We start from the raw sequence: 23,774 nt of genomic DNA on the forward strand, positions 1-23,774 counted from the left end.
GGCCAAATCCTAAATCACAGTGTCATTATACCTTAAATTATATATAATGTTGAGGGTAGTCAGGGACGCTGCCTTCTCCTCACAAGCGGCATCTCTAGGAGCGATGTAGCTGACACTGAGACGAGGTGTATGGCAAACAGATTTAACAGGCAATAATTTAGAATAGGATGGTCATGTATGAGGGTAAAGGGACAGTCATTATTTGTGCCTTTCTTAGTCAGCTTCTCTGAAATTCTAAGCATCTGATTCTGGCAATAGACCAGTAGAAGAACAGTAGAAAACAATATTTATGGTACATCTCATTATGTTTACTCAGGAAGAAACTAAACTTTAAATGGTCTTTGCCACTGTAAATCCAGAGTGTGTCTAATATTATAACTCAACATTGTAATTAAGGTTTTCATTTCTACCGAGGAACCTATCTTTCCTCTTTTCCTGAGCTAAGTTTTGGAACAAGTCTTGCTGGGGCGGGAGGCCGGGGGGTGGGCGGTGGCAGTGCAGGGTGGTCAACCTTTTTTTTCTGGTTGGTCATGAGGCTTGAACTCTGGGCCTGGGCATTGTCCCTGAAATCTTTTTCTCAAGGCTAGTACTCTACCATTTTGAGTCATAGTGCTACTTCCAGATAAGAGTCTCCAAGATTTTCCTGCCTGGGCTGGTTTTGAACTATGACCTGAGATCTTGGCCTCCTGAGTAGCTAGGATTATAGAAATGAGCCACCAGCACTCGGCAGAACTTTTATATAAGCAGTGTTATCCACTGAGGAGTGGTTGAATTCAACAACACATTCAATATGCTGAACAACATCTTGTGGTTCTAATATTGCACTAAACTTAATTTTTATGCTTTAAAGCCTACAGCTTGTTTTAGCTTAATCTAATGAATGTTTTATTACTGGAATTATAATGACCATTACTCATCGGGAAGCCTGAATGTGAACAAAGACAGTATTGGGAACACGTGACAAAGAATTTTGCATTTCTAATAGAGAAATGCATAGTCTGACAGCCAGACAATGCCTCAGTTTGGTGAACCCAACAAAAGCAGTTTCATGTAGCACCAAACAAATATTCATTGTTGATAAGCTCAATAGAAATTTTCTGAGATTTGTCCCATAGGTAAATTCTGGTAGAATGATACAGAAAGGGAGTCCCTATAGACAAAGGGGAGTAAAAAATCTTGCTACTTCCTAAGGTTCTTTTTAAGATGCAACAGACTAAGCCAAAAGCATGTACTTAATACTACTCCAAGTCTATTTCAGTCCTCTGGTTCCTGCATGGCTTATCTAACCTTGGGCTTGCTGTGGTTTACCATACGCTATCTCCATCTGCTTCCTTACCACAACACTGCCATCTGTGGAATCCATTGTGTTCGACTCTTCACTTTAATTACGTTCTCTTTTGCATTTCCTCCCTCAGAACATACTACTGGGCAATTTAGGACAAGCAGTCCTGAACATGATGTCTTCATACATGGCTGTGTGCTTTTCCACTAAGTACCTGAGTGCACTCTCCAGCCAGATTAACCTTTACAGAGGGAGTCCAAGCACATTGCAGGACATGAGACTGAGGATTCATGAATTAAACTGGTGAAGGCAAAGATTACCCACAATTGCACAGAGGCCTTTCAAAGCAAGAGCTGGTCCCTTTTTGCCTTTCTCGTAATAACCTCACCAACCTTCCCACTAAAATGAACCAAGGGGATCGGTCGTAAAACGGGTCATGCCCATCACTGAAGAGATCCGATCCCTCCTCCGTCCCTGCGTCAGAGCCGGTGTCATCCACGAATGCCTCCTCATCAAAATCCTCCATCTCATCTTGCTGCTCGTCAGCCAGCTCAGTGATGTCGGAATCGGCGGTGGAAAAAGTGGGGGAGGGTGTGCGGTCAGCAAGGCGCTCATTCACACAGCCGTGGAAAATGGGGGAGCTAGACACCAGGTAAGACGCCAATTAACACAGCCAGGGAAAAAGGAAGAGTTGGTTAAACAGGAAGCTATAGGTGCCAACAGGACAGAATCCACTGAGGAACCAACACAATAAGAGCAAATAGAAAAGCAAAAGAATAAAACAGCATAACTCATCTGGGTCAAGTGAAAGGGAAGAGGGCAGGGAAAAAAAGTTCTATAAGGATGGATCCTTAGAATAAGAAATCAAAGGAAATCCATGAGTACCACCCCTGGTAAATCTGGTTAAAATACTGTGTAAATCATGTTATAAAACATTTCTACTCCCTAGTTCACACAAAAGATCAGCATTCAGGACTTAAAGAACCTACTCAACATTAACATGAAGTAGAAAGATGTGAATTCTGAGGGCTGGGAATGTGGCTTAGTGGTAGAATGCTTGTCCAGCATGCACGAAGCTCTGGTTTCAGTTCCTCAGTACCACATAAACAGAAAAATCCAGAAATGGTGGCGTGGCTCACGTGGCAGAGTACTAGCCTTGAGCAACAGCAGCTCAGGGACATGCCCAGGCCCTGAGTTCAAGCCCCAGAACCAGAACTGGCAAAAAAAAAAAAAAGATTGATTGATTTGAATTCTCATTTTAGAGCAGGAATTGTATAGGCCACAGAAGGAATGCTTTCCTTGGGTAAGATAAGATGATGTGTTTGGCCAGATCATCTCTTAAAAAACAACAACAAAAAAAAAAAAACCACAAAAAACTAGTCTACTATCAAAGTGATCAAACTAAAGTAGAAAAGGTTTTTTACTTCATTTCAATAAAATACTAGTACTTCAGTAACTCCTTTTTTACATGGTTTCTTTAAATATTATCACAGGGATTTTTTGCAGTTGAAAACAACTCCAGTTCTTTTTTGGGGGAGGGGGACTTTTTAAAAAATTTTATTGTTGGGGTAATGTATAGAGGGGTTATAGTTACATTTGTCAGAACGACTCCAATTCTTAAAATCAATAAGCTCAAAATTAATTTCTCTGCTTCCAAATTTCTAACACACAGAGGCAATACTTGGTTTCATAAAATGTTGGAAATGAATACACAAAAAATATTCAAGTCTGGTATCAATGGTCTACACCTGTAGACCTAGTTACTCAGGAAGCTGAGATGTGAGGATTGCAGTTTGAAGCCCAGGCAGGAAAGTCTGTGAGATTCTTATCTCCAATAAATAATCAAAAATCCAGAAGGGGAACCATGGCTCAAGTGGTAGAGTACTAAAAAAAAAAAAAAAAAAAAAGAGTTCAGGGACAGTATGCAGGCCCTGAGTTTGAGCCCTAGGACTGGCAGCGAGAGAGAGAGAGAGAGAGAGAGAGAGAGAGAGAGAGAGAGAGAGAGAGAGAGAGACAGAGAGAGAGACAGAGAGAGAGACAGAGAGAGAGACAGAGAGAGAGACAGAGAGAGACAGAGAGAGAGAAGGAGAGAAGAGGACTGCCAAGGTATGTGATTAATTCACCTTAGACAATGAGTAAAGAGAAGTAATTGTGTTAAGGAAAAAGTGAACACAAATCAGAGCTAAGGCATACATAGATACTATAATTTTATTAGACTGTGTAATATATATATATATATACTTTTTATTTTTCCTTTCAATCTATCTTAATCAACTATGTAACATTTTGCAAATAAGCTGGGAACAAGAGAAGAGTGTTGGCTGAAAGTCTGGCAAAACAACATATATGTTGAAATAAGCCAATGACTCGGTGTTTATACCATGAGTGAATAAGATTAGAGGATTTTTTTCCCCCTTTAAAATCCTTAGAATATCTGCTGGGATTTTAAATAGTGGTAACAAAAATTTAAAAACAAAGCAACATCAACACATACCTTCCCACAAGTTTGAACCAGTGGAACCGGTCATAGAAGGGATCACTGCCCGTCATGGTGGTCTCACTCTCGTCTTGGGCACTGGAGGCCATCTCCCCTGCCCTGTCATACATCTCTCGCATTAAATCTAGTCTCTGCCTGTGGAATGAACAAAGGCAGGAGTGGTTAATATCATCAGATTACATTCCAGTTTGCTTTGGAAGCATCTTCCACATCGTTTTTTTTAAGTTGTTCCCATTATTGAATGTTATCACAAACTAATGAAAGGCAAAAGAAGACAGCAATGTCTAAAGAGAAGCCACAAAAAATGACGAATGTTTACCCTGATAGGTGAAGTGGCATACAGCTATAATCCCAGGTACCCAGGAGACTAAGACAGAAGGATTACAAGTTCAAGGCAAGCATGGATTTTTGAGCAAGACTGTCTCAAAAAACAAACAAACAAACCAACCAAAATGATACAAAAAAAGAAGAGCCAGTTACCCTGTCCTGAGGCAAGTCTCAGAGGAAATAGTATATGCTATTTCAATATACGCAGGCAGTGACAATTATCTCACCATACTAAATGTAAATAAAGCTAGATTGTAACTTCCCAGGAGAAAAAAGATGAATGATTTCTAGATACAAGATAGAAATACATAGAAATAAATATCACAGAAGTGGACCATCCCAAGTTTAAGGGTCTATGAAGGTACTCGAGGAGTAGGATTCATTCACCTAGCAGAAGGTAAATGGATGGTAATGTTAGTCGGCAACAGCATTTAGAGAACACAGGAAAGACAGCGTTCCATCCCGGGAGAGAGTGGAGGATGGAAGAAGCTGACTGAACAATTTACTATTACGTTCTATGTGACACAATCAGCTTTTATGAATCTTTTCATACTTGAGTTTCTCCAGAGACCAATAATGTGTTGCTCCATTCTTCAGATCCTGGACTTCTACTGCTACCACTGTACGAGGGAAAGGCCTGGCCTCATGTGTTTTGTCCATCTCAGTGGGAAGTAACTCAGGAGGCAACGGGGAGTACAGAGTGTCAGTCAGCAGAACAAACTGAAACTGCACCTGAATGGAGGAATAAAACAATGACGAGCGGTGAAGCCATGACCATTTCAGCATTCACAGACAGGGTAAAGTCTCCTTGCTCAACGGGAAGGAGGCTGACAGTGAAGTATGTGCTCAACTAACAGCTTGTGACTTACCGGGAAAATTGGCCATCTATATTATTAAGCGCAGGGAACAACCTTAATTGCAAACTAAGCAATTTACGACTTTGTTTTCTTAGCCTGGCAAAGTATTTTTACACAAACCAAAACCCCAGTAAATACATTTTGGCTGACTGAATAAAGGCTTCAGTGGAACTCATATCAGAGACTAAAAGGTGGACCCAACAATGTATCCCTAAGTCATCTCTAATAAAGAGAGGATGGAACACATCAAAGGCTTCAATTTTAACTTCTGACGATTATAACCACTACTCCTAGAAGCGTTTACTATAGGGTGCCATGCATGCATCATGTCATTCATCTTTTGCTACCAACCTATATTTTCACCAGCAAACACTAATTAAACTCTAGGTGCAGCAATAAGAACAGAAAAACAAAGTCCCTGCCTTGAGTCTACTTGGCAATGAATGTATTAGTAATTACAATATGAGAAGGCTCATTCATCTGAGATCACGAGTGAAGATGAGGTCTACTTCACACAAGGAGAATGTAAGCCCTAGAAGATAATACATTTTCCCAAGACAAGCACTCTGTTCCTTCTTACTGAATGAGCTGGTTTCTGACTGTAATCTGAGCAATCAGGAGATACCCAGGAGGGCAGAGGAGGGCTCAATCTAATGGTTGGTGTAAAGTGTTAGTAACAATTATGAAAATAGGTAACATTTATTGTTTTGACCATGCTCAGACACTATTTTTAGTGTTTTATGTACATTTGCCCCTTCATATGCCATAATACCCCTGAGCAAGCAGGCTCTGTTGTCAACTCATTTTGTGGATGAGTAAATCTGTTAACTAGGTAAACGCAACTCGAGACGTAGTATTGCTCCCAGCTATGTAGGACCAAAGCCCATGTGCGAGTTTACAGCACAGCAGTGTCTCCCAGATGCTAGGAGACACGTCAATTAGTGGTGAAGAGACACACAGGTCTTAAAAGGTATAGAATTAATAGTTGAAACCTAAAGGGAAGCCAGGCAGTGCTGACTCACACCTGTAATCCTAGCTACTCAGGAGGCTGAGATCTAAGGATGGCAGTTCGAAGTCAGCATGGGCAGAAAAGTCTCCAATTAACCACTCAAAAGTCAGAAAGTGGCATTATGGTTCAAGTGGTAGAGCTCTCGCTTTGAGCAGGAAGGAGCTCAGGGACAGTGCCTAGGCCTGGAGTTCAAGCCCTAGGAAAAACAATATGCAAATGAAAAAACATGCAAATGAAGCTAGATGCCCATGTCCGGGATCTGAGGAATATGGATGAAAGTCATCCCAGACAGAAAAATCCATGAGACTCTTATCTTCAGCTAACAAGCAAAAAGCTGGAAGTGGAGGTGTGGCTCAAACAGTAGAATGTCTGCCTTCAGTAAAAAAGCCACGCAAGAGCAGGAGGCCCTGAGTTCAAAGCTCCAGAACTGGTGTGTACATGCACATGCATATGCACACACACACACACAAAACTGAAATTTTTTTTGGAAACCCAAGAGAAACATCACACACACACACACACACACACACACACACACACACACACACACACACACACACACACACACACACACACACACACACACACAACTAGAGTAAAAATTGAGATTTTTTTTTTTCCGGAAACCCAAGAGAAACATTTTTCTATTAAGAAGTTTCTCTACCTATTATCAAAATTATATATTCACCTTTGTACAATGAACTAAAACTACTTTTAGTTTAATTAGCACCTACTATGTGCATTGCACATACATTGCTGCTTCATAGCATAAAGTAGTTGAGCTCCCTACAGAAAGGTTAGCTCAAGGTGAGTCTCAGCTCTGCCTGCACATTACCCATGTTCTCAGCGTTCCCCTACCTTCTTCTTCAACTCCACACTGATGGCATTGGCTTCTTTCAGGTACACGGCATTGCCCCAGAGCAAGTCCCGTAATGAAGTAAACTGGTGAGACTTCCATTTCCGGAAAGCCCATTGGGCCAACTCGAACTCATGCTGTGTCCAAGGAACTGAAAAACCAAATGAAGCACACTGAGTGGAAATCACACCTCATAGCATTTACCATGTTATTTCCCAGTTTTGTTTTTTTTTATTAGTAAAGTTTGTTTACTATGTTGATATGATATAAGCTGTACACATGTGAGAAAAAATTAAGACCTATTTATTTGAAACAGTACATTAAAGAAATATATTTCTGGGCCCGAGGTTTGGACTAGTGGTAGAGTGCTTGCCTAGCATGCACAAGACCCGGGTTTGATTCCTTGGCACCACATACATAGAAAAAAAGCTGGAAGTGGTGCTGTAGCTCAAGGATAGAGCTCTAGCCTTGAGAAAAGTCCAAGGACAGTGGTCAGGCCCTGAGTTCAAGCCCCACAACTGGCAAAAAAAGAAAAAAATATATATGTCCTCTTCCTTTATTTCTAAACAGATAATTCTAATACGTGGCTAAACTGTAAAGAATGTCTCTAATCCTTGATGATACACAACTTCATATGTCCGACTTCTCTCTCTTTTTTGGTAGTACTGGCAGCTGAACTCTTGAGCCTCTCACTTGGTAGGCAGGTGCTCTGTTGCTTACCACCTGAGTCCCATCCCTTTTTGCATTATTTTGGGCATAGGTATTATGTTCGTGTCCAAGGTAGCTTAGACTATAATGCTTCTGGGTTATAGGGGGATTATTATTATTTTGGTACCAGTACTGGACTGGAACTCAGGGCCTCACACTAACTTGGCTTTTTTTTTTTTTCACAGGGCTGGTACTTTACCACTTGATTCACAGTTCTACTTCCAGACTTTTGCTGGTTAGAAATAAGTATCTCAGGGAGTTTTCAGGCCAGACTGGCCTCAAACTGCAATCCTCACATTTCAGTCTCTGGGTAGCTAGGATTATAGTGTGAACCACCAGTGCTTGACTTTATCCTATTTTAAATATCCCAAATACACTTGAGATAATAGGCCATGTAACACCATGCCTAGTTATTTGCTGAGATGAGGACATTCTAATTTTTTGCTTGGGCTGGCCTCAAACTGCAATCATACTTATTTTTTGTATCGCAAGTAGCTAGGATTACAGGCATAAGCCATTGTGCTAATCCTTCTTTTTTCCTTTCTAATAGGGGAAAAAGTGTCTTATCTTACGTAAGTATTTAAAAAATAGCTCAGCATAAAAATGAAGAGATCTTCAAAGTTAATTGGAAGCCGATAGACTAACAAGAAGATGTGTGGAAAATTGGAATATGAGTATAAAGAACAGCAATAAATCCAATGAAGTTGATTGGCATATATTTTATAAATGTATGGAAATGTCACAATGACCCTTCCTTGCAAAACTATGTATATTGATAAGAAAAAAATGTGATGAATGTTCATATTATAACAATGAGCCCTAACTCGGCTAAGAGATTTTGAAAAATGTGGAAACGGTGCTGTGACTCAAGTGATAAGAGCACTGACCTTGAGCTAAAGAGCTCAGGGACAGCAACCAGGCCCAGAGTTCAAGCCCCTCGACCAACATCCCCTCACAAATAAAAGTTTGAAAAAAAGAAAGTCAGGCAGAAAGGGGAAATATCATTAGACATCTGCCAGGAACGGAGCAAAAGTATATGGACACATTCCAAATGGAAACAGATCACCTGAAGAATGATTATGTTCTTTCTTACCTTTCTTCCCTCCTTCCTCCCCACCCCCTTCCTTTGCCAGTCCTGGGGCTTAAACTCAGGGCCTGTGCACTGTCCTTGAGCTTTTCTGCTCAAGGCTAGCACTCCCAACACTTTGAGCCATAGCCCCACTTCTGGTTTTCTGGTGGTTATTTGGAGATGAGTCTCACAAACTTTCCTACACTGGGCTAGCCTTGAACCCTGATCCTAAGATCTTAGCCTCCTGAATAGCCAGGATTACAGGTGTGAGTCACTGGCACCTACCAGGCTAAACTTTTTAGATAAGCAGTGTTATCCACTGAGGAGTGGTTGAATTCAACAATATGTTGAACAGCATATTGTGGTTCTAACTTTGTTGTTGTTGTTATTATTATTATTGTCAGTCCTAGGGTTTGAACTCTGGGCTGGGGCGCTATCCCTGAGCTTTTCAGCACAAGGCTACGGCCCTATCCCTTGAGCCACAGCACCACTTCCAGTTTTCTAGTGGTTAACTGGAGATAAGAGTCTCAGACTTTTGTTCGTGGGCTGGCTTCGAACCATGATCCTCAGATCTCAGCCTCTTGAGTAGTTAGGATTACAAGTGTGAGCCAACAGTGCGCGGCTTGTTTTTATTATTTATTCTCTTTCTTATTATTATAAAGGTGATGTTATCACTTCTCAGCCCTTTGGCTAAGATCAACTATAGCATAAAGGTGAGGTACAGTCACATAAGCCTGGTAATGAGTACATTTCTTTTTGGACAATATCACCCCTTCCGTCACTTGTTAAGATGATCTTTTTACAGGGATCTGAGACAATGTGTTCAGAAGTGTTGAAGTTCTACAGGACACTAAGAATTCTACTGCCACTCCATAGACTACAGCCTGGTTCTTAGCACTGAGCACAGGCTAAATAATCTGTAAATTGGTTCCATTTAAGGTCAAGAGAGGGAAGTCAAATCTGAAAAACCCAGCTCTGATGATAGCCAATAGAGGGCTGATCTAATAATATAGCTCTGAAAAAAAAAAATGAGGGAAAGTTCATTGTTTAAACATTACCTTCTTCCTCTTCCTCTTCCTCTTCTGTTGTTTCCGCAGCCAGGGATCGGGTCTCAACCTGCTTCTGCAAGGCCTGCAATTTACTCTCATAGTCCTGAAGGAAAAGAAAGGAAATGCCATGTAGGAGAGAGAGGAAATAAGAGGGAGGAAAAGGATACCAGGGGAAGAATAGAGAGCACAAAGGACAAATACAAGAAAGGGAGACTAAGGAATGAAACCATATTTACACACTGAACAATTCCAGAGAAAGACAATACTGGAACAGATCAAATTCACCAGTACTGTCAAAGTTTCATTTATCTGTTTGGAAGGGGTAAAATTTAAGACTGTAGACTCGAAAGTACCCCGTGGGTGACAAGCCATCTTTATAGTGGTAGAACGGATTCTGCCTTCAGATAGCCAGATGCTCTTATCAGTATTGGGCTGAAATAATTCATAGATCATATTGTTACTCAAGAGATTATTTTATTTTAAAATCTATTATTACAATATAAAATAGGGATTGCTATAATTCATCAGATTTGTCTTTCATTTCTCCACCTACTTCATTCAAAAAGGGTATTATCACCTCAAAGCAGCAAAAGATTATTAAATGCTTGAAAAGTATCTCTTTTTTTTTTTTTTTGCCAGTCCTGGGCTTGAGCTCAGGGCCTGAGCACTGTTCTTGGACTTTCTCAAGGCTAGAGCTCCACCACTTCAGCCTCAGCACCACTTTCGGCTCTTTTCTATGTATGTGGTACAGAGGAATCGAACCCAGGTCTTTGTGCATTGTAGACAAGCACTCTACCACTAAGCCAAACTCCTGGCCATTGAAAAATATATTGTAAATTCTATATAGAAGGTTTAAATAGGGCCTTGAAGAAAGCCCAAGGACAGTGCTCAGGCCCCGAGTTCAGGCAAAAAAAAAAAAAGTAAATAGAAGGTTTAAATATACATTCAGTAGTACATAAATAGACTGACATTTTATAAAAAATATGTTTTAGTTGAGCTTGATGGCTCACACCTATAATCCTAGCTACTCAGGAGGCTGAGATCTGAGGATAAAGGTTCAAAACTAGCCCAGACACAAAAAAGGACATGAGATTCTTATCCCTAATTAACCACCAGAAAACTGGAGGTGGTGCTTATGGTTCAAAGTGGTAGTGCTAGACTTCAGCAAAAAAAGTTCGGGGACAGTACCCCAGCCCTGAGAGTTCAAGTCCCATAACTGACAAAAAAGAAGGAGAAAAAAAGAGGAGAGAGGGGGAGAGTAAGGGATGGAAAGGGATTAAGAAAAGAGACTTTCCCATGATGAAATACTAAAACATGGCATTAGGTATAGCATCTTATGATCTACTCCGACTTCTGTTTTGGTTGCCCAGGACTGACTCGGTCACAGGCTGTCAGGAAATGGACCTGTACCACTGTCAGACGGAACCTGCCACTCCCATATCAACATTTCATGGACCCAGAGGGTTACAAAGTTCCTCGTCAGCTAACTCCATGACAAAAGGAGCTCCTATAGGCAAGAGAAAAACACAACTCTTCTTTCCAAGACCCTAGCCACTTTGACAAACCGAACTCACAAAGGAAGCCTGCTTTCTTTAGTGGTGCTGGCAGTATTCAAAACCAAGAGCCAATGATACAGGTTTATATACTATTACAAACTATGTACAGTATAGTAAATAGAAAAGGGAGAAAAGGGGCTGGGAATTTGGCCTAGTTGGTAGAGTGCTCGCACAAAAACCTGGGTTCGATTCCTTGGAACCACATACATAGAAAAAAGCCAGAAATGGAGTGGTGGGCTCAAGTGGTAGAGCTCCAGCCTTGAGAAAGCCCAAGGACTGAGCTTACACCCTGAGTTGAAGCCCAGGACTGGCAAAAAAAGGGAGGGGTAGGGAGTAAAGGCGAATGATGTAAGGGGTAAGTTCGGTAAGGATACATGGTATTACATGTGCAGAATGAACTTCATGAGACCAGGTCCGTTATTGTCATTGACTGCTGAAACATCTAGCACCTAACAGTCTTCCAGATCAGACTCACAGTCACTTGCTCATCTTTTTCTGGTGATTAATTGGAGATAAGAGTCTTACAGACTTTTTGGTGCTGGGCTGGGTTTGAACCGGACTCAGATCTCAGCCTCCTAGTAGCTAGGGTTACAGGTGTGAGCCACCAAGCCCAGTGTGCTCATCTTTTAATCATTCTTTAAAGTGAACTACTCTCTAGACCAAGAGTCAGTAAGTACAGGATGTACGTACAAGCTAGACCCAGCCTCCCAATAGTTTTGTGAATAGAGTTTTATTGGAACACAATCACCCGTTCATTTGCAGGTTGCCTATGTCCACTTTCCAGCCTCCACAGCAGAGAAGCATGAAAAGATGTCTGAAAATATTACTTGAGGGCTGGGACGGAAGGTCAGTGGTAAAGCACTTGCCTAGTATGCCTAAGGTTCTGGGCTCAATCCCCAGCACCTTAAAATGACTGGCACATTATGATCCAGTGATCATATATAGAGATTCCCTTCTTGAATACACATCATTTGAAATATGATGTAAAAATCAATGTTAATAAATTCTTTAATTAAAAAAATAATTTAAAAAATTATAGAAAAAATGACTGGCACATTATGATCTTTGTTGTTGCTATTGGTTATGGGGCTTGAAGTTAGGACCTTTGAGCTTTGGTGCTCAAGGCTAGTGCTTTGCCACTTTGAGCTATGGCACCATTTCCAAACTCTCACGGTCTTTCTTTCTTGCCTGGGCTAACGTTGAACCATGATCCTCAGATATTAGCCTCCTAAGTAACTAGGATTACAGGCATGAGCCAACAATGCTTGGCTTAGATCAATGATTCTCAAGAGTGCCAGCTGGCCCATCAATATTACCTGGAAACGTCTGTGAGTTGCAAAGTATCAGGTCTCATCCCAGATCTACCCAGCCAGACACTGTGAGAGTGGACCCAGAGTCTGTGTTCTCACAGGATCTTCTATGGGGCTGTGGTCACAGTGTGAGAACTACTCTCCCATTCTGTGTAAATAGATGGTTGGTGCAGTAAACAAGACCGGTAAGATGCTTATTCCAAGTGCATTTACATCTCAGTAGGAGGATAGTTATAAGTTATCATTACTATAACACTGAGAGTCAACACAGGGTGAACTAGAACTGAAAGACATGGGCTCAAATCTGGTAGAGAAGCATGATGGGAAAGGATTATACTCAAAGGGATGTATAAGAACATCAAGGCCACAACAAACCTGGCATACCCAAAGAATGAAATGTCAGAGAATCTGCACTATCAAACAGTTTGAAATTATTCAGGCAATGGTGGCTCATGCTTGTAATCCTAGCTACTATGAGACTGAGATCTGAGAATCCAGGTTTGAAGCCAGTCCTGGCAGGAAAATCGAGATTCTTCATTTAAATCACCAAAAAGCTGGAAGTAAAGGCGTGGCTCAAATGGTAGAGGAACTACCCTTGGGCAAAAAAACTCAAGAGACAGTGTGCAGGCCTTGAGTTCAAGCAAGCAAACCCAAACACTCATATAATGAATGCTGTATTCTACATTGTAGTGCATTACTGGAATGCATTTCAATTAAAAACAAACAGTCCACACTAAGAAAAATACTTTGCTTTATCCTGTTTTCTCTCTAGTCAATCACCAATAATTTGGGTGGGAAAAAAAAGCAGATATTACAGGGTAGAAAAGATATAGTTACTTTTAGCTTCATATCTCTATGAAGATATGTAGCCATTTCATTTAAAAGCACTTCAAATGACTATATAATGAAAAAACTGAAAACAGCTGAAACACCAAGAAAACAGGAAGTAATATTTATGTTATATGACAAAAAGTCTGAAGAAAAATATAGCATGAAGTAGAAATATAGAATAAATATAGCTAAAGATCCTATGTAAGTTATTAATTCCCACTCTTTTTATTTGGTGAGCTCCAAAGCCTTGCATATGCTAGACAAGTACTCTAACCACTGAGCTGTACACCAGACTGAGATTTTGTTACAGAAAAAGGCAGTAAATGTAAATGCTTGGAAATAAAATAACCACGTAGAAATATTTGTTAAGAAATGGTATACACGGGGGTAGGGGGTGGGAAATGGGGACCAAGACATGAGAAAGGGGATCAATGTATGTAAAGTAATGCACCTTCTATTTGGTGAATATAATGTAACCCTTCTATTAATTACAATAAAAATATATGAAAAAAAAGAAATGGTATACAGCCATCTTCAGACAAAAAAGCAATCAGTAAAGTCAGTTTAATTGACATTACCTAGTCAGGCAGTGGCTCATGCCTGTAATCCTAGATACTCAGGAGGCTGAGATCTGAGGATCAAGGTTCAAAGCCAGCCTGGGAAATACAAAGCTGAGGGACTCTTATCTCTAATTAATCACTAGAAAACAGGAAGTGGGGCTGTGGCTCAAGGGCAAGGTGGTAGCCTTGGGCTGAAGAGCTCAGGGCCAGGACCCAGGCCAGAGTTCAAGCCTCATTCCCCCCGTCCCCTCCCCCCAAAATTACCTCATTTCACTTTTCCCTTCTTTCACACACATAAATCATACTCTTACAAGACAATTTCATATTTTATTGAACAAGGACTTTATTTTTTCACGGTACACACTAACTTTCCCTTTCCTGGAAAGGCAGATCTGACACTCAGGACAATCTTCAAGCATTGTTTTAGGAAATTGAGGGAAAAATCCACAGTTCATTAACAAGAAGTTTCGTGACTTCTTTTTACAGTAATAGGAGGAAAAACCAATACAATTCACAACCTAAAATGGTCCTAACTAAGTATCTAGGATAGGCCTTAAAATCTGGAAAAGAGAACATAAACTGGACAATTACAGAAATTGCTTATAACAATTTGGCTCTGACAGTGCTTTCCCTAACATCTAGGGAGGCTTCCCTGCCAGTACACCAAGCCACAGGCAGCTTCCCATCTTCTGGTCTTTTGCACAAACCATTAAGGCAAGTCTACAAAGGACCAGAGTAAGGCACTGGGTTCAGACTGTTCAGACTGTGGGAAGCCATGTAACTTCCTACTGTGTAATAGCACTTAAAAATGCACAGAGTAGCTGAGTGGCTCATGCTTGTAATCCTAACTACTCAGGAAGCTGAGATCTGAGGATCAAGGTTCAAAGCCAGCCTAGGCACTAAAGAACTTGAGCCTCTTATCTCCAACTAACTACTAGAAAATGGGAAGTGGGACTGTGGCTCAAGGGTAGGGTCGTAGTCTTGAGCCAAAGAATTCAAGCCCCATAACCCACAAAAAAAAAAAAAAAAAAAAAAAGCAGAGTGTTTTGTTTTTTAGTATCAAACTACATGTAAAGCACAGAAGGTCACCTCAAGTCACTTCAATGTAATAAACAATGTTCATTTCTTACATCACTAAAGAAAGGAAAAACAGTACTAGAAATAATTGGAAGCAAGTATAAAGGAAACACCCTTTGGTTTTAGACTTACCAGATAAACAGAATGACTAACTCTCCATGAAATACCATTTTGGCTTACAAAACTACACAAATTATTTAGGACTCTTCTATGTCCCTCCACTGCTATCAGGTCACTATGTAATCTCATTAGTATAAGCACTTTCATTTCACTATGGTAATGAGTTGAGATATTTCAATAATAGAATAGTGCCTTAAAATTAATGATGACCATTTCGCTTTGGTCTTGTAGAACTGAGGCTCGGGGAGAGACACTATAAGATCAAAAAAGCAAGCCCATTCATTGGTGCATGCCTAGAATCCCAGTTATTCAGGAAGCCAGGAGAGGAAGATACCAGTGCAAAGACCAACTGGGGCAACATAGTGAGACTGAATCTCAGAGGAAACAAAAGAGCTGGGTGTGCTGCAGTGGCTCACCCCTGCAATCCTAGCTACTGAAGATCCCAGTTCAAAGCCAGTCTGGGCACTTATCTCCAATTAATCACTAGAAAAGGGGAAATGGGGCTGTGGCTCAAGGGTTAGGGTTGTAGCCTTGAGATGAAGAGCTCAGGGACAATGCCCAGGCCCAGAATTCAATCCCCACAACCCACAAAAATAATTTTTAAAAATAACAAAGGCTAAAAAAAAAAATCAAGCAAGGAGCTGGGAGTGTGGCTTAGTAGAGTGCTTGCTTAGCATGCATGAAGCTTTGGATTTGATTCCTCAGTGCCACATAAACAGAAATAGCCAGAAATGGTGCTGTGGCTAAGTGGTAGCTAAGTGGTAGCTAAGTGGGAGAGTGCTACTCTTGAGCAAAAGAAGCTCAGGAACAGTACCCAGGCCAGGACTCAGGGACTGGCAAATTAAAAACAAAAGCAAGATGGGCTCACAAAAGATGGTATTTGTTCAGTGAGAGCTCCACTGAAGCAATTTTTTATTCATAGTTACTTCCCAAAATAAGTATCTGTTCTGAAATGTGCAAAGGGACATCTATGATATCTATAGCAGTCAACCAAACCTTTTTTTTTTCCTGGTCTATAAAATTAAGGACTCCTTTAGATTTCTAAACTTCTCAGCAATATGAGAATACCTGTATCAACAAAATAGGCATAAACCCAAATCTTTTTTTTTGGAGATATTACTGCAGACATGGTTCTGACCACAGTGTCTTCATTCTAGTATCATTTGGATCATTCTTGGATCACTAGTGGACAGCTAACTTACTCCCACTGTTTTGTGGGAAAGGGGCACACCTGTGTGTAAAGACCAAATTGCCTGCCCCGCCCCCAAAACGAAAATATGTTACTTCAAGTTACAGAAATGAACTCTTACTTTTTTTTTTTTTTGCCAGTCCTGGGCTTGAGCTCAGGGCCTGAGTACTGTCCTTGGATTTTCTTGAGGCTAGAAGTCTACCACTTGAGCCTCAGCACCACTTCTGGCTTTTTTCTATGTATGTGGTACCAAGGAATCGAACCCGGGTCTTCATGCATGCTAGGCAAGCACTTTAACCACTAGGCCAAACTCCCGGCTGAACTCTTACTTTTGCGAAAGAGTTGAAAGCCAAGTTATTATTTACAAGACTAGAAAATTATTTTGCCGAAAGAAATAGTCGGCATAATTATATCTAAAGCAAAACAAAGGAAAGACAACTGTGGGTTTACATAGATGCATTGAAGTGACTGAGTTGAAATAGACAACCAAGTATACTCAGACAAAATGGCACAGTACTGTTGTATTAATGAAGGCAACACACTACAGCATCAATCAACCACATCCCATATGCCAGCAAAACCCTGAAGACTAGAACTCTTATTGCTATGAAAGCAAAAATATCCCAAGTTCCATTTGCTTTTTGTCTTTAGAGGAAAAAAAGTTAGTTGAAAGCATTTTTTTTGTGCGTTAGGAAGCCATTTCTTAGAAGGAAAAAAAAACTATTTAAAATAATGTGTTCTAATAAAATATAGCGCCCACACAGGAAGGGGGGGAAAACCATCACAATCTTGACAGCTTCCTTGAGTGCTAATTTCTGTCTTGGCTGCAGTTTTCTACACCATTTGGAAGACAAGTGTTTGACAGATGACTTAGGAGACTCAGGCATCTTCAAGACGAGAAGTCACGCAACTTCTGACTCTTCACACTGCTTCACAGAAAAGTTTCTGACAAGTGCAAGAGATGAAAGGGATGTAGAAATTACACTTTTCTTCCCATTAAAATCCATCTTTTTTTTTTGTGTGTGTGTGTGTGTATTCTCCAGTAAGGCAAACAGACCAGAACAGGGTAAAATGAGGTATAGATACAATGAATGTTCATCAGGACTTTTTTTCCTTGCTTATCTATGAGCATATTGCTGCTGCCAACATAATAGTTTACTATATCATCTCTTTTATGCCAGAACCAAGCAAAAAACTTTTATTATCTCACCAACCACTGCAGAAAAAAGCAGTACGAGACATATGCTGCAGTCTTTATCCCATGTCCTATTTCTTCCTTCTTCAACCCAATCATCTCCTTATAAATTTATTTGTACTGCTCAAAGAACTCATATTTCTGTGGGTATTTCTGTTGGCACAATTTGGTGAATAGCTTATTTTGTGTGTGTGTGTGTGTGTGTGTGTGTGTGTGTGTGTGTGCACGTATGTGTATGTATATGTGAGAAATACATTAAACTTCAAAATACAAATTACAAACAGAAAGACAGTGCCAATTTGAAGATAGTAAAATTATGGCAAATTTTATACATGTTGTAACACATTAAAAATCTTACTGAATCAGCTCCTTATAAAACATAGAAAAAGATGAAACTCTGCTGAAGATGCAAAGCTGTGTATTACAAAATCTGCAGAAATTTAGTTTGTGGTTATGAAAATTTCAATATACCTAAAAGCACAGACTTGGATATGAATCTTAAGTCCAAAGCTGTGTCTACACAGTTGTGTGGGTTTTTCTTTTGTTTTTGGGAGTTTATTTATTTTTTGGCAGTAATAGGTTTGAATTCAGAGCCCCCCAGTTGCTGAGCAGGTAGGTGTTCCAACATTGGGCCATGCCTCTAGTGCATGTTATTATTTTTAAGCCAAGTTCCATTTAGTTTTATTCCCCACCATTTATGGAGAACAGACATTTACATATCAAATTTCATTTTTGAGAAGTCAGCATAAACTAAGAGGGAGGTCTTTCTGGATATCAGATCAATTTATAGGCATTATTAAAAATATAAACTTATACCAAAATAATCTGGCATAAGTGTATTAAATTATCTTGGCACCAAGGAAGGGGGGAAGAGTCTCAGAAAAATAAAGGATCTCTAAATGTTTTCTCCAAAATTCCAGAAACTGTCCACTGATGGTATATAAAGCAAAATGTTTACCAGTGTTTTACATTTTGTTAACCTTATAAAAACCAGTTCATGTTTGTAGTAATATAGCACTAAAATCATAATGTAAATACCAGAAATTCAAGGCAAAGGATAGAACCAATCTAAACTGTGAGCTAACATTAACATTGCCTAGTCTCTCCTCTGCGATTTCAAGTTTGTCCAGTAATCTATTCACACTGTGGTTTCTCGCCCGGCTTTGAGATTGGGCGCAGAGAACTGCCTCCTCATCCTTGGAGGGGTCACAAACTGGTTGGGCTTGTCAGTCTGTTTGTGACAGGAATTAGCTGCATGGCCCTCCAGCTGCCCTCCAGTGTTGTAATTGCAGTAAGACTGCCGGTGTTGGTGAATGTGGCGCTTGGCCTGGAAAGTCTGCAGGTCCGCAGAGGAGTGACCACCATGGGAGTTCAGTGCCTCAGAGGAGGCAGAGGCCTGGCAGCGCATACTTTTCGGTTGGCCACTGTTGAGAGAATTGCTTCTCCAACGTAGCTGAGGTGGCTGTGGTGGGCTGTTAACAGGCTGCTTGCTCACTTGGATGTGATCGAGACTTCTCATCCCCGGAGAGCCCCATGCTAACAGGGGCTCCTTAGACGCTGCTCTGCCCCCCTTCTCCTGGCTCTCATCTTTATTTGCCTTCCTAACCTCTTCATCCTTCGGAATTCTGAGCTCGATGACTTCATCTTCTGTTATAATGATGTGCGTCCCAGGACTCCAGGAGTTTCTGTGTTTAGGGTTGCTCTTGAAGGGGAACCGGGGCTTCCGGTTCTCGGGAGGGATGAACCTGTGAGGTGCATTCTGTCGTCGGAGCTGCTTCGTTATTTCCTGCTGCTGCAGGTTCTTAAATCGAATTTGCTCCTGCCTCATCCAACGCAGACGCCCTCGTCTAAAAGCTGGGTCTCCGTTCATCAGCTGGGACACCCGTTCTTCTTTGCCCAGTTCTGCACTCTCCCCTTTAATTCCTTCATTCTCAGGGGTGCCACTAACACCAGCACCCGCAGACTCCTTTGATTTGTGACTTCCTTGGCTTTTCTGTTCCTGAGATCCAATCAGTGGCAAGATTTTCTCCATTTTGACCATTTTACTTCTTAATACCTTGATCTCCTCATCTTTCATGTTGTTTTGCTTTTTGACTTCTTGCAAAATATCTTCCAGCTTGTCTATGTGAACCCTGAGGTCATCTACGTCTGTTCCCCCTTTCCCACTGGTCATCATGTCTTCAATCCGCTCATCTCCGACCCCGACAGTATCCCAGACATCCCTGGCCACTGCCCTCCACGAGTCCCTCTCGTTGGGATCTTTTTTCCCATACATGGCACAAAGCTCTTTCATTTTAACAATCGCCAAGGCTTCAATCTCCTGCCGGCTGTGCCTAAAATCATTGAGAGCAACCTCATAGCAAATCTCTTTAACAGCCTGAATTTTAAGATCTGAGATTGTGACCCACTTGGAATCTTTACTCAGGCGCCTTCTTTGAGGGATCTGATACATTTTAATTGGTTCTCTTTTCTTCCCACTGCTGGGGAGGCCACATTTTTTAACAATGGTTTGTAACTTGCTGGGAGGTAGTTTTTCTCTCAGAGAAGTAATCAGTTTCCAGCTCTCTTCACATGACCTCTTGTCAGAATCGTCCCCGCTATCAGAATCCGCGTCCTTTGGGAAAACAAAATAAAAAAATGGCCCCAAAATAACCAAAATTAAAATGCAAAAAAGGAAAATCATATTGAAGAAAAAAAAAAGAAAAGAAAAAGCCTTAACCAAATTTAAAAGCAAAACATAACTAAAGCCCTAAACTAAAAAATTAAAATTAGAAAAACTAAATGATATGCAAGTCTATTAAGACATCTGCATATATAGGTTACAAGTAATACAAAGCTTTGTGGCACTGCATACACCCAATCCAAATTTCTGCTTTCTGCTTTCTTAGAAGGCCAACGAAGAGTGTTTCTCACTCTCCCTCATATGAAACTAACAAGTTAGTGTAAGATTAAACTTCCACTATGCCAAGAAATAGGAGTAAAACCTACACCCCACACGTGCGGACAATCCATGCAGCCACTTCCCTCATTTGCCTTGGTTATTGCTGTTGCTCCTTCCAGAACCTCTGTCCCCATGAGTGAACACGGATGCCATACAAAGATGTGACCAGCAGGCGGATTAACAAGGGTTAGTAAGGCTGCAGGATGCCAAGTTTGTTTAGCTTTACTAAAAGAGCAGCCCTAGGAAAAAAGAGTTAGAAGAGATATAGAAAAAGAAGCGACAGGGATGATGTTAAAAGTGCCAAGAATCCTATTAGCAGAACATGTGAGGTTCTTATAAACCAAATTCTTTTTCTGTCAGGTGAGAGGGTTCTAAAACTAGCCTTTCTAGAGTAGATATTGGATTTGCTGTTTTCTTAGTCATGTAAAATTAATTTACTTTATTTTTATATTAAATCTTTTTTTTTGGTCGGTCGTGGGACGTGAACTCTGAGCCTGAGCACTACCCCCTCTTCAGCTAAAGGCTGACCTCCATCCCTTGAGCCACAGTGCTGATTCTGGTTTTTTGATCATTAACTGGAGATAAGAGTCTCATGGACATTTTAGTGCCCAGGCTGGCTTTGAACCGCAATCCTCAGATTTCAGCCTCCTGAGTAGCTAGGATTATAGGCATGAGCTACTGTTCACAGCATACCTGACAGCAAGCAAGCATTAAAAAAATCCTTACAGAGAATATGGTTTTTTTTGTTGCTTATATATGAAACCAACAATATCTTACCTCTAAATTTTTGAGAAATTACCAGCACAAAAATTAAGCTTAGGCAAATAATCTATTAAATATAATTTTAAAATTCCTAAGTACCAGCATACTTTAATAAATACAACTTACATTTTTCTATCTAGTCAGACCCATTGAATTTCTAGCTACTTGAGGAATATCACTTATACTGACAAATCTTCAATAAACACATGAAATGCCAAGATTATATTGTGCTAAAATTAGTCCACTCTGTCTTTCCTGTTGTCTATCTCTGCACCATTACATTCTAAAAATTGGGGGTGAGGAGAACAGCAGGAGAAGGAAGATCTGTGAAAGGGGGTGGATAAGGATGAGTATAGTTGCTGTAGCTTATTTGCATGTAGGGTAATAGAACAATGAAAGCTACTGAAATTGTACTAAGAGGGTAAAGGGAGGAGTGTGATAGGGGAGTAAAGTTGACCAAGACCTATTGTTTACAACAATAGAAATGCTACAATCAAACCTCCTTTGTATAAAAAAAATATGCATGCTTAAAACCTAGCTACTGAGGAGGCTGAGAGTTGAGGATGGAGGTTTGAAGCCAGCCTGGACAAGAAAGTCCATGAGATTACTACTACTACTACTATTATTATTATTATTATTATTATTATTATTATTATTATTATTGTGGGTCATGGGGCTTGAACTCAGCCTGGGCACTGCCTTGAGCTCTTCAGCTCAAGGCTACCGCCCTACCCAGGGTCTGGGCACTGTCCCAGAGCTCTTCAGCCCAAGGCTACCACCCTACCCTTGAGCCAAGCCCTACTTTCCATTTTCTAGAGGTTAATTGGAGATAAGAATCTCAGGTCCTTTTGTGCCAGGGCTGGCTTTGAACCCTGATCCTCAGATCTCCTGAGAAGCCACTGCTCTGGTTTCCTTGAGATTCTTATCTCTAATTAACCACTAACAAGCTAGAAATCAAGTTATGGCTCACGTGGTAGAGTGCTACCCTTGAGCAAAAGAGCTAGGAGACAGAGCCCTGTCTCTTGAGTTCAAGCCTCAGGACTGACAAAAATAAATTCCATAAGTGAATAAATCAGCAGGCTGGCTTTGCAATGGTTTCAAGGGCTAGACAATAATAACCAATAATTTTAAATTTTATCTGAGACAAGGTCTTGCTAAGTAATCCATGCTGCCCAGAAACTACCTAAGTAGCCCAGATGATGGCTCTTAAGCAAATTTTGGTAACGTGGAACATAGGAAAGCAATGCTGGCTTTAGAAATCCACTTAAGAGGATTAGGAAGAATTCCCTTCCACTCTGGCAGTATAATTGAATTTGAATTCAGGGCCTCAAGTTAGTTAGTTGGCTAGCTTGCTAGGCAAGTGCTCTTTTCACTGTACCACACTCCCAAGTACATTAGAAAGACTATTCTGGAAATAAAGTTGTAGAGTTGCAAAGAGAAAATATTCACTAGAGAAGGAGTTCAAGTTGCTCATGCCTGTAATCCTAGCTACTCAGAACAGTGAGTGCCCAGGTCCTGAGTTCAAGCCTAATGATTGGCACATGCATGTACATAAACTCATACTCTCACACACACATGCACACACACACAAAGTGAAATAGCCTCTACTAGGAGATAGGTTAGCCAGTGTAAATGAGGATGAAATGGTTGAAATAGCCTGCATGTATAAAAATAGAACAATGAAACCTGTTGAAATAGTTTTAATGGGAGAGGAGCATACAGGACAGTGATAGAAGGGGTAAAGTTGATTAGGATACAATATATACATGTGTGGAAATGTCAACAAAACTTTGCCACTCCATAACACCTACTCCAACCCCACCATTAGCACTAATGTAACCTAATGAAAAAAAAAAAAAAGTGAAGGAAGGAAAGAAGGGAAGGAGGGAAGGGAAGGGAGCCAAAATGAAGACTACTAGAGGTGTAGCCTAACTGAGTGTTTTCCTGACATGGGAAAGGACCTGGGCTCAATTTTCAGAGGCACAAAAGGAAAAAACAAAACAAAAACTCGTGACAAAAGATGACATTAATAAACAAGAGGAAAAAGTATGCTTGACTTCATGGGTTTTTTGTTTTTTTTTTTTCCAATCGTGGGGCTTGACTCAGGGCCTAAGCACTGTCCTTGGGCTTTGCTCAAGGCTAGAGCTCTACCACTTGAGCCACAGCACCACTTCTAGCTTTTTCTATGTATGTGGTACTAAGGAATAGAACCTGGATCTAGGTAAGCATTCTAGGTAAGCACTCTACTACTAGGCCACACTCCCAGCCCCCATCTTTTCTTCTTCTTCTTCTTCTTTTTTTGGCCAATCCTCAGGGCCTGGGGACTATCCTTAGACACTTTTTGCTCAAGGCTAGCACTTTGTTATTTGAGCCACAGCGCCACTTCCAGCTTTTTCTGTGTATGTGGTTCTGGGGAATTAAACCCAAGGCTTCATGCATGCTAGGCATGCTACCACTAGACCATGCATCTGGCCCCTTTTCTTTCTTTTTTTTTTTCTTTCTATTTTTAATATACAAAAACTGAGTTTGCAGAATTCAACCTGTGATGCTTCCTGCCAAACAATTATCACTTTTTTTAG

At 40.6% G+C, this 23,774-nt stretch overlaps 1 protein-coding gene across 9 annotated transcripts in view; it reads right to left on the reverse strand.

Moving 5' to 3' along the window:
- Kif1b (kinesin family member 1B) overlaps positions 1-23,774 on the reverse strand; it is a 142,956-nt gene that overhangs the window by 42,416 nt on the left and 76,766 nt on the right. For 5 of the 9 annotated variants that reach the window (XM_090335854.1, XM_090335850.1, XM_090335852.1 and 2 more), the window contains 5 exons: positions 9,664-9,757; positions 6,831-6,979; positions 4,660-4,838; positions 3,777-3,914; positions 1,675-1,923 (listed from right to left, as the gene is read on the reverse strand). In XM_090335854.1, the coding sequence (XP_090191980.1) occupies positions 1,675-1,923; positions 3,777-3,914; positions 4,660-4,838; positions 6,831-6,979; positions 9,664-9,757 (809 nt within the window). Of the gene's footprint in view, positions 1-1,674; positions 1,924-3,776; positions 3,915-4,659; positions 4,839-6,830; positions 6,980-9,663; positions 9,758-17,682; positions 20,107-23,774 lie in introns of those variants that run through there. The other 4 variants (XM_090335857.1, XM_090335856.1, XM_090335855.1 and 1 more) reach the window with 2 other exon arrangements.

The sequence above is a fragment of the Megascapheus bottae genome, chromosome 6 (genome assembly GCF_031878675.1).
Source record: "Megascapheus bottae isolate mThoBot1 chromosome 6, mThoBot2.hap1, whole genome shotgun sequence".
NCBI lineage: Eukaryota > Metazoa > Chordata > Mammalia > Rodentia > Geomyidae > Megascapheus > Megascapheus bottae.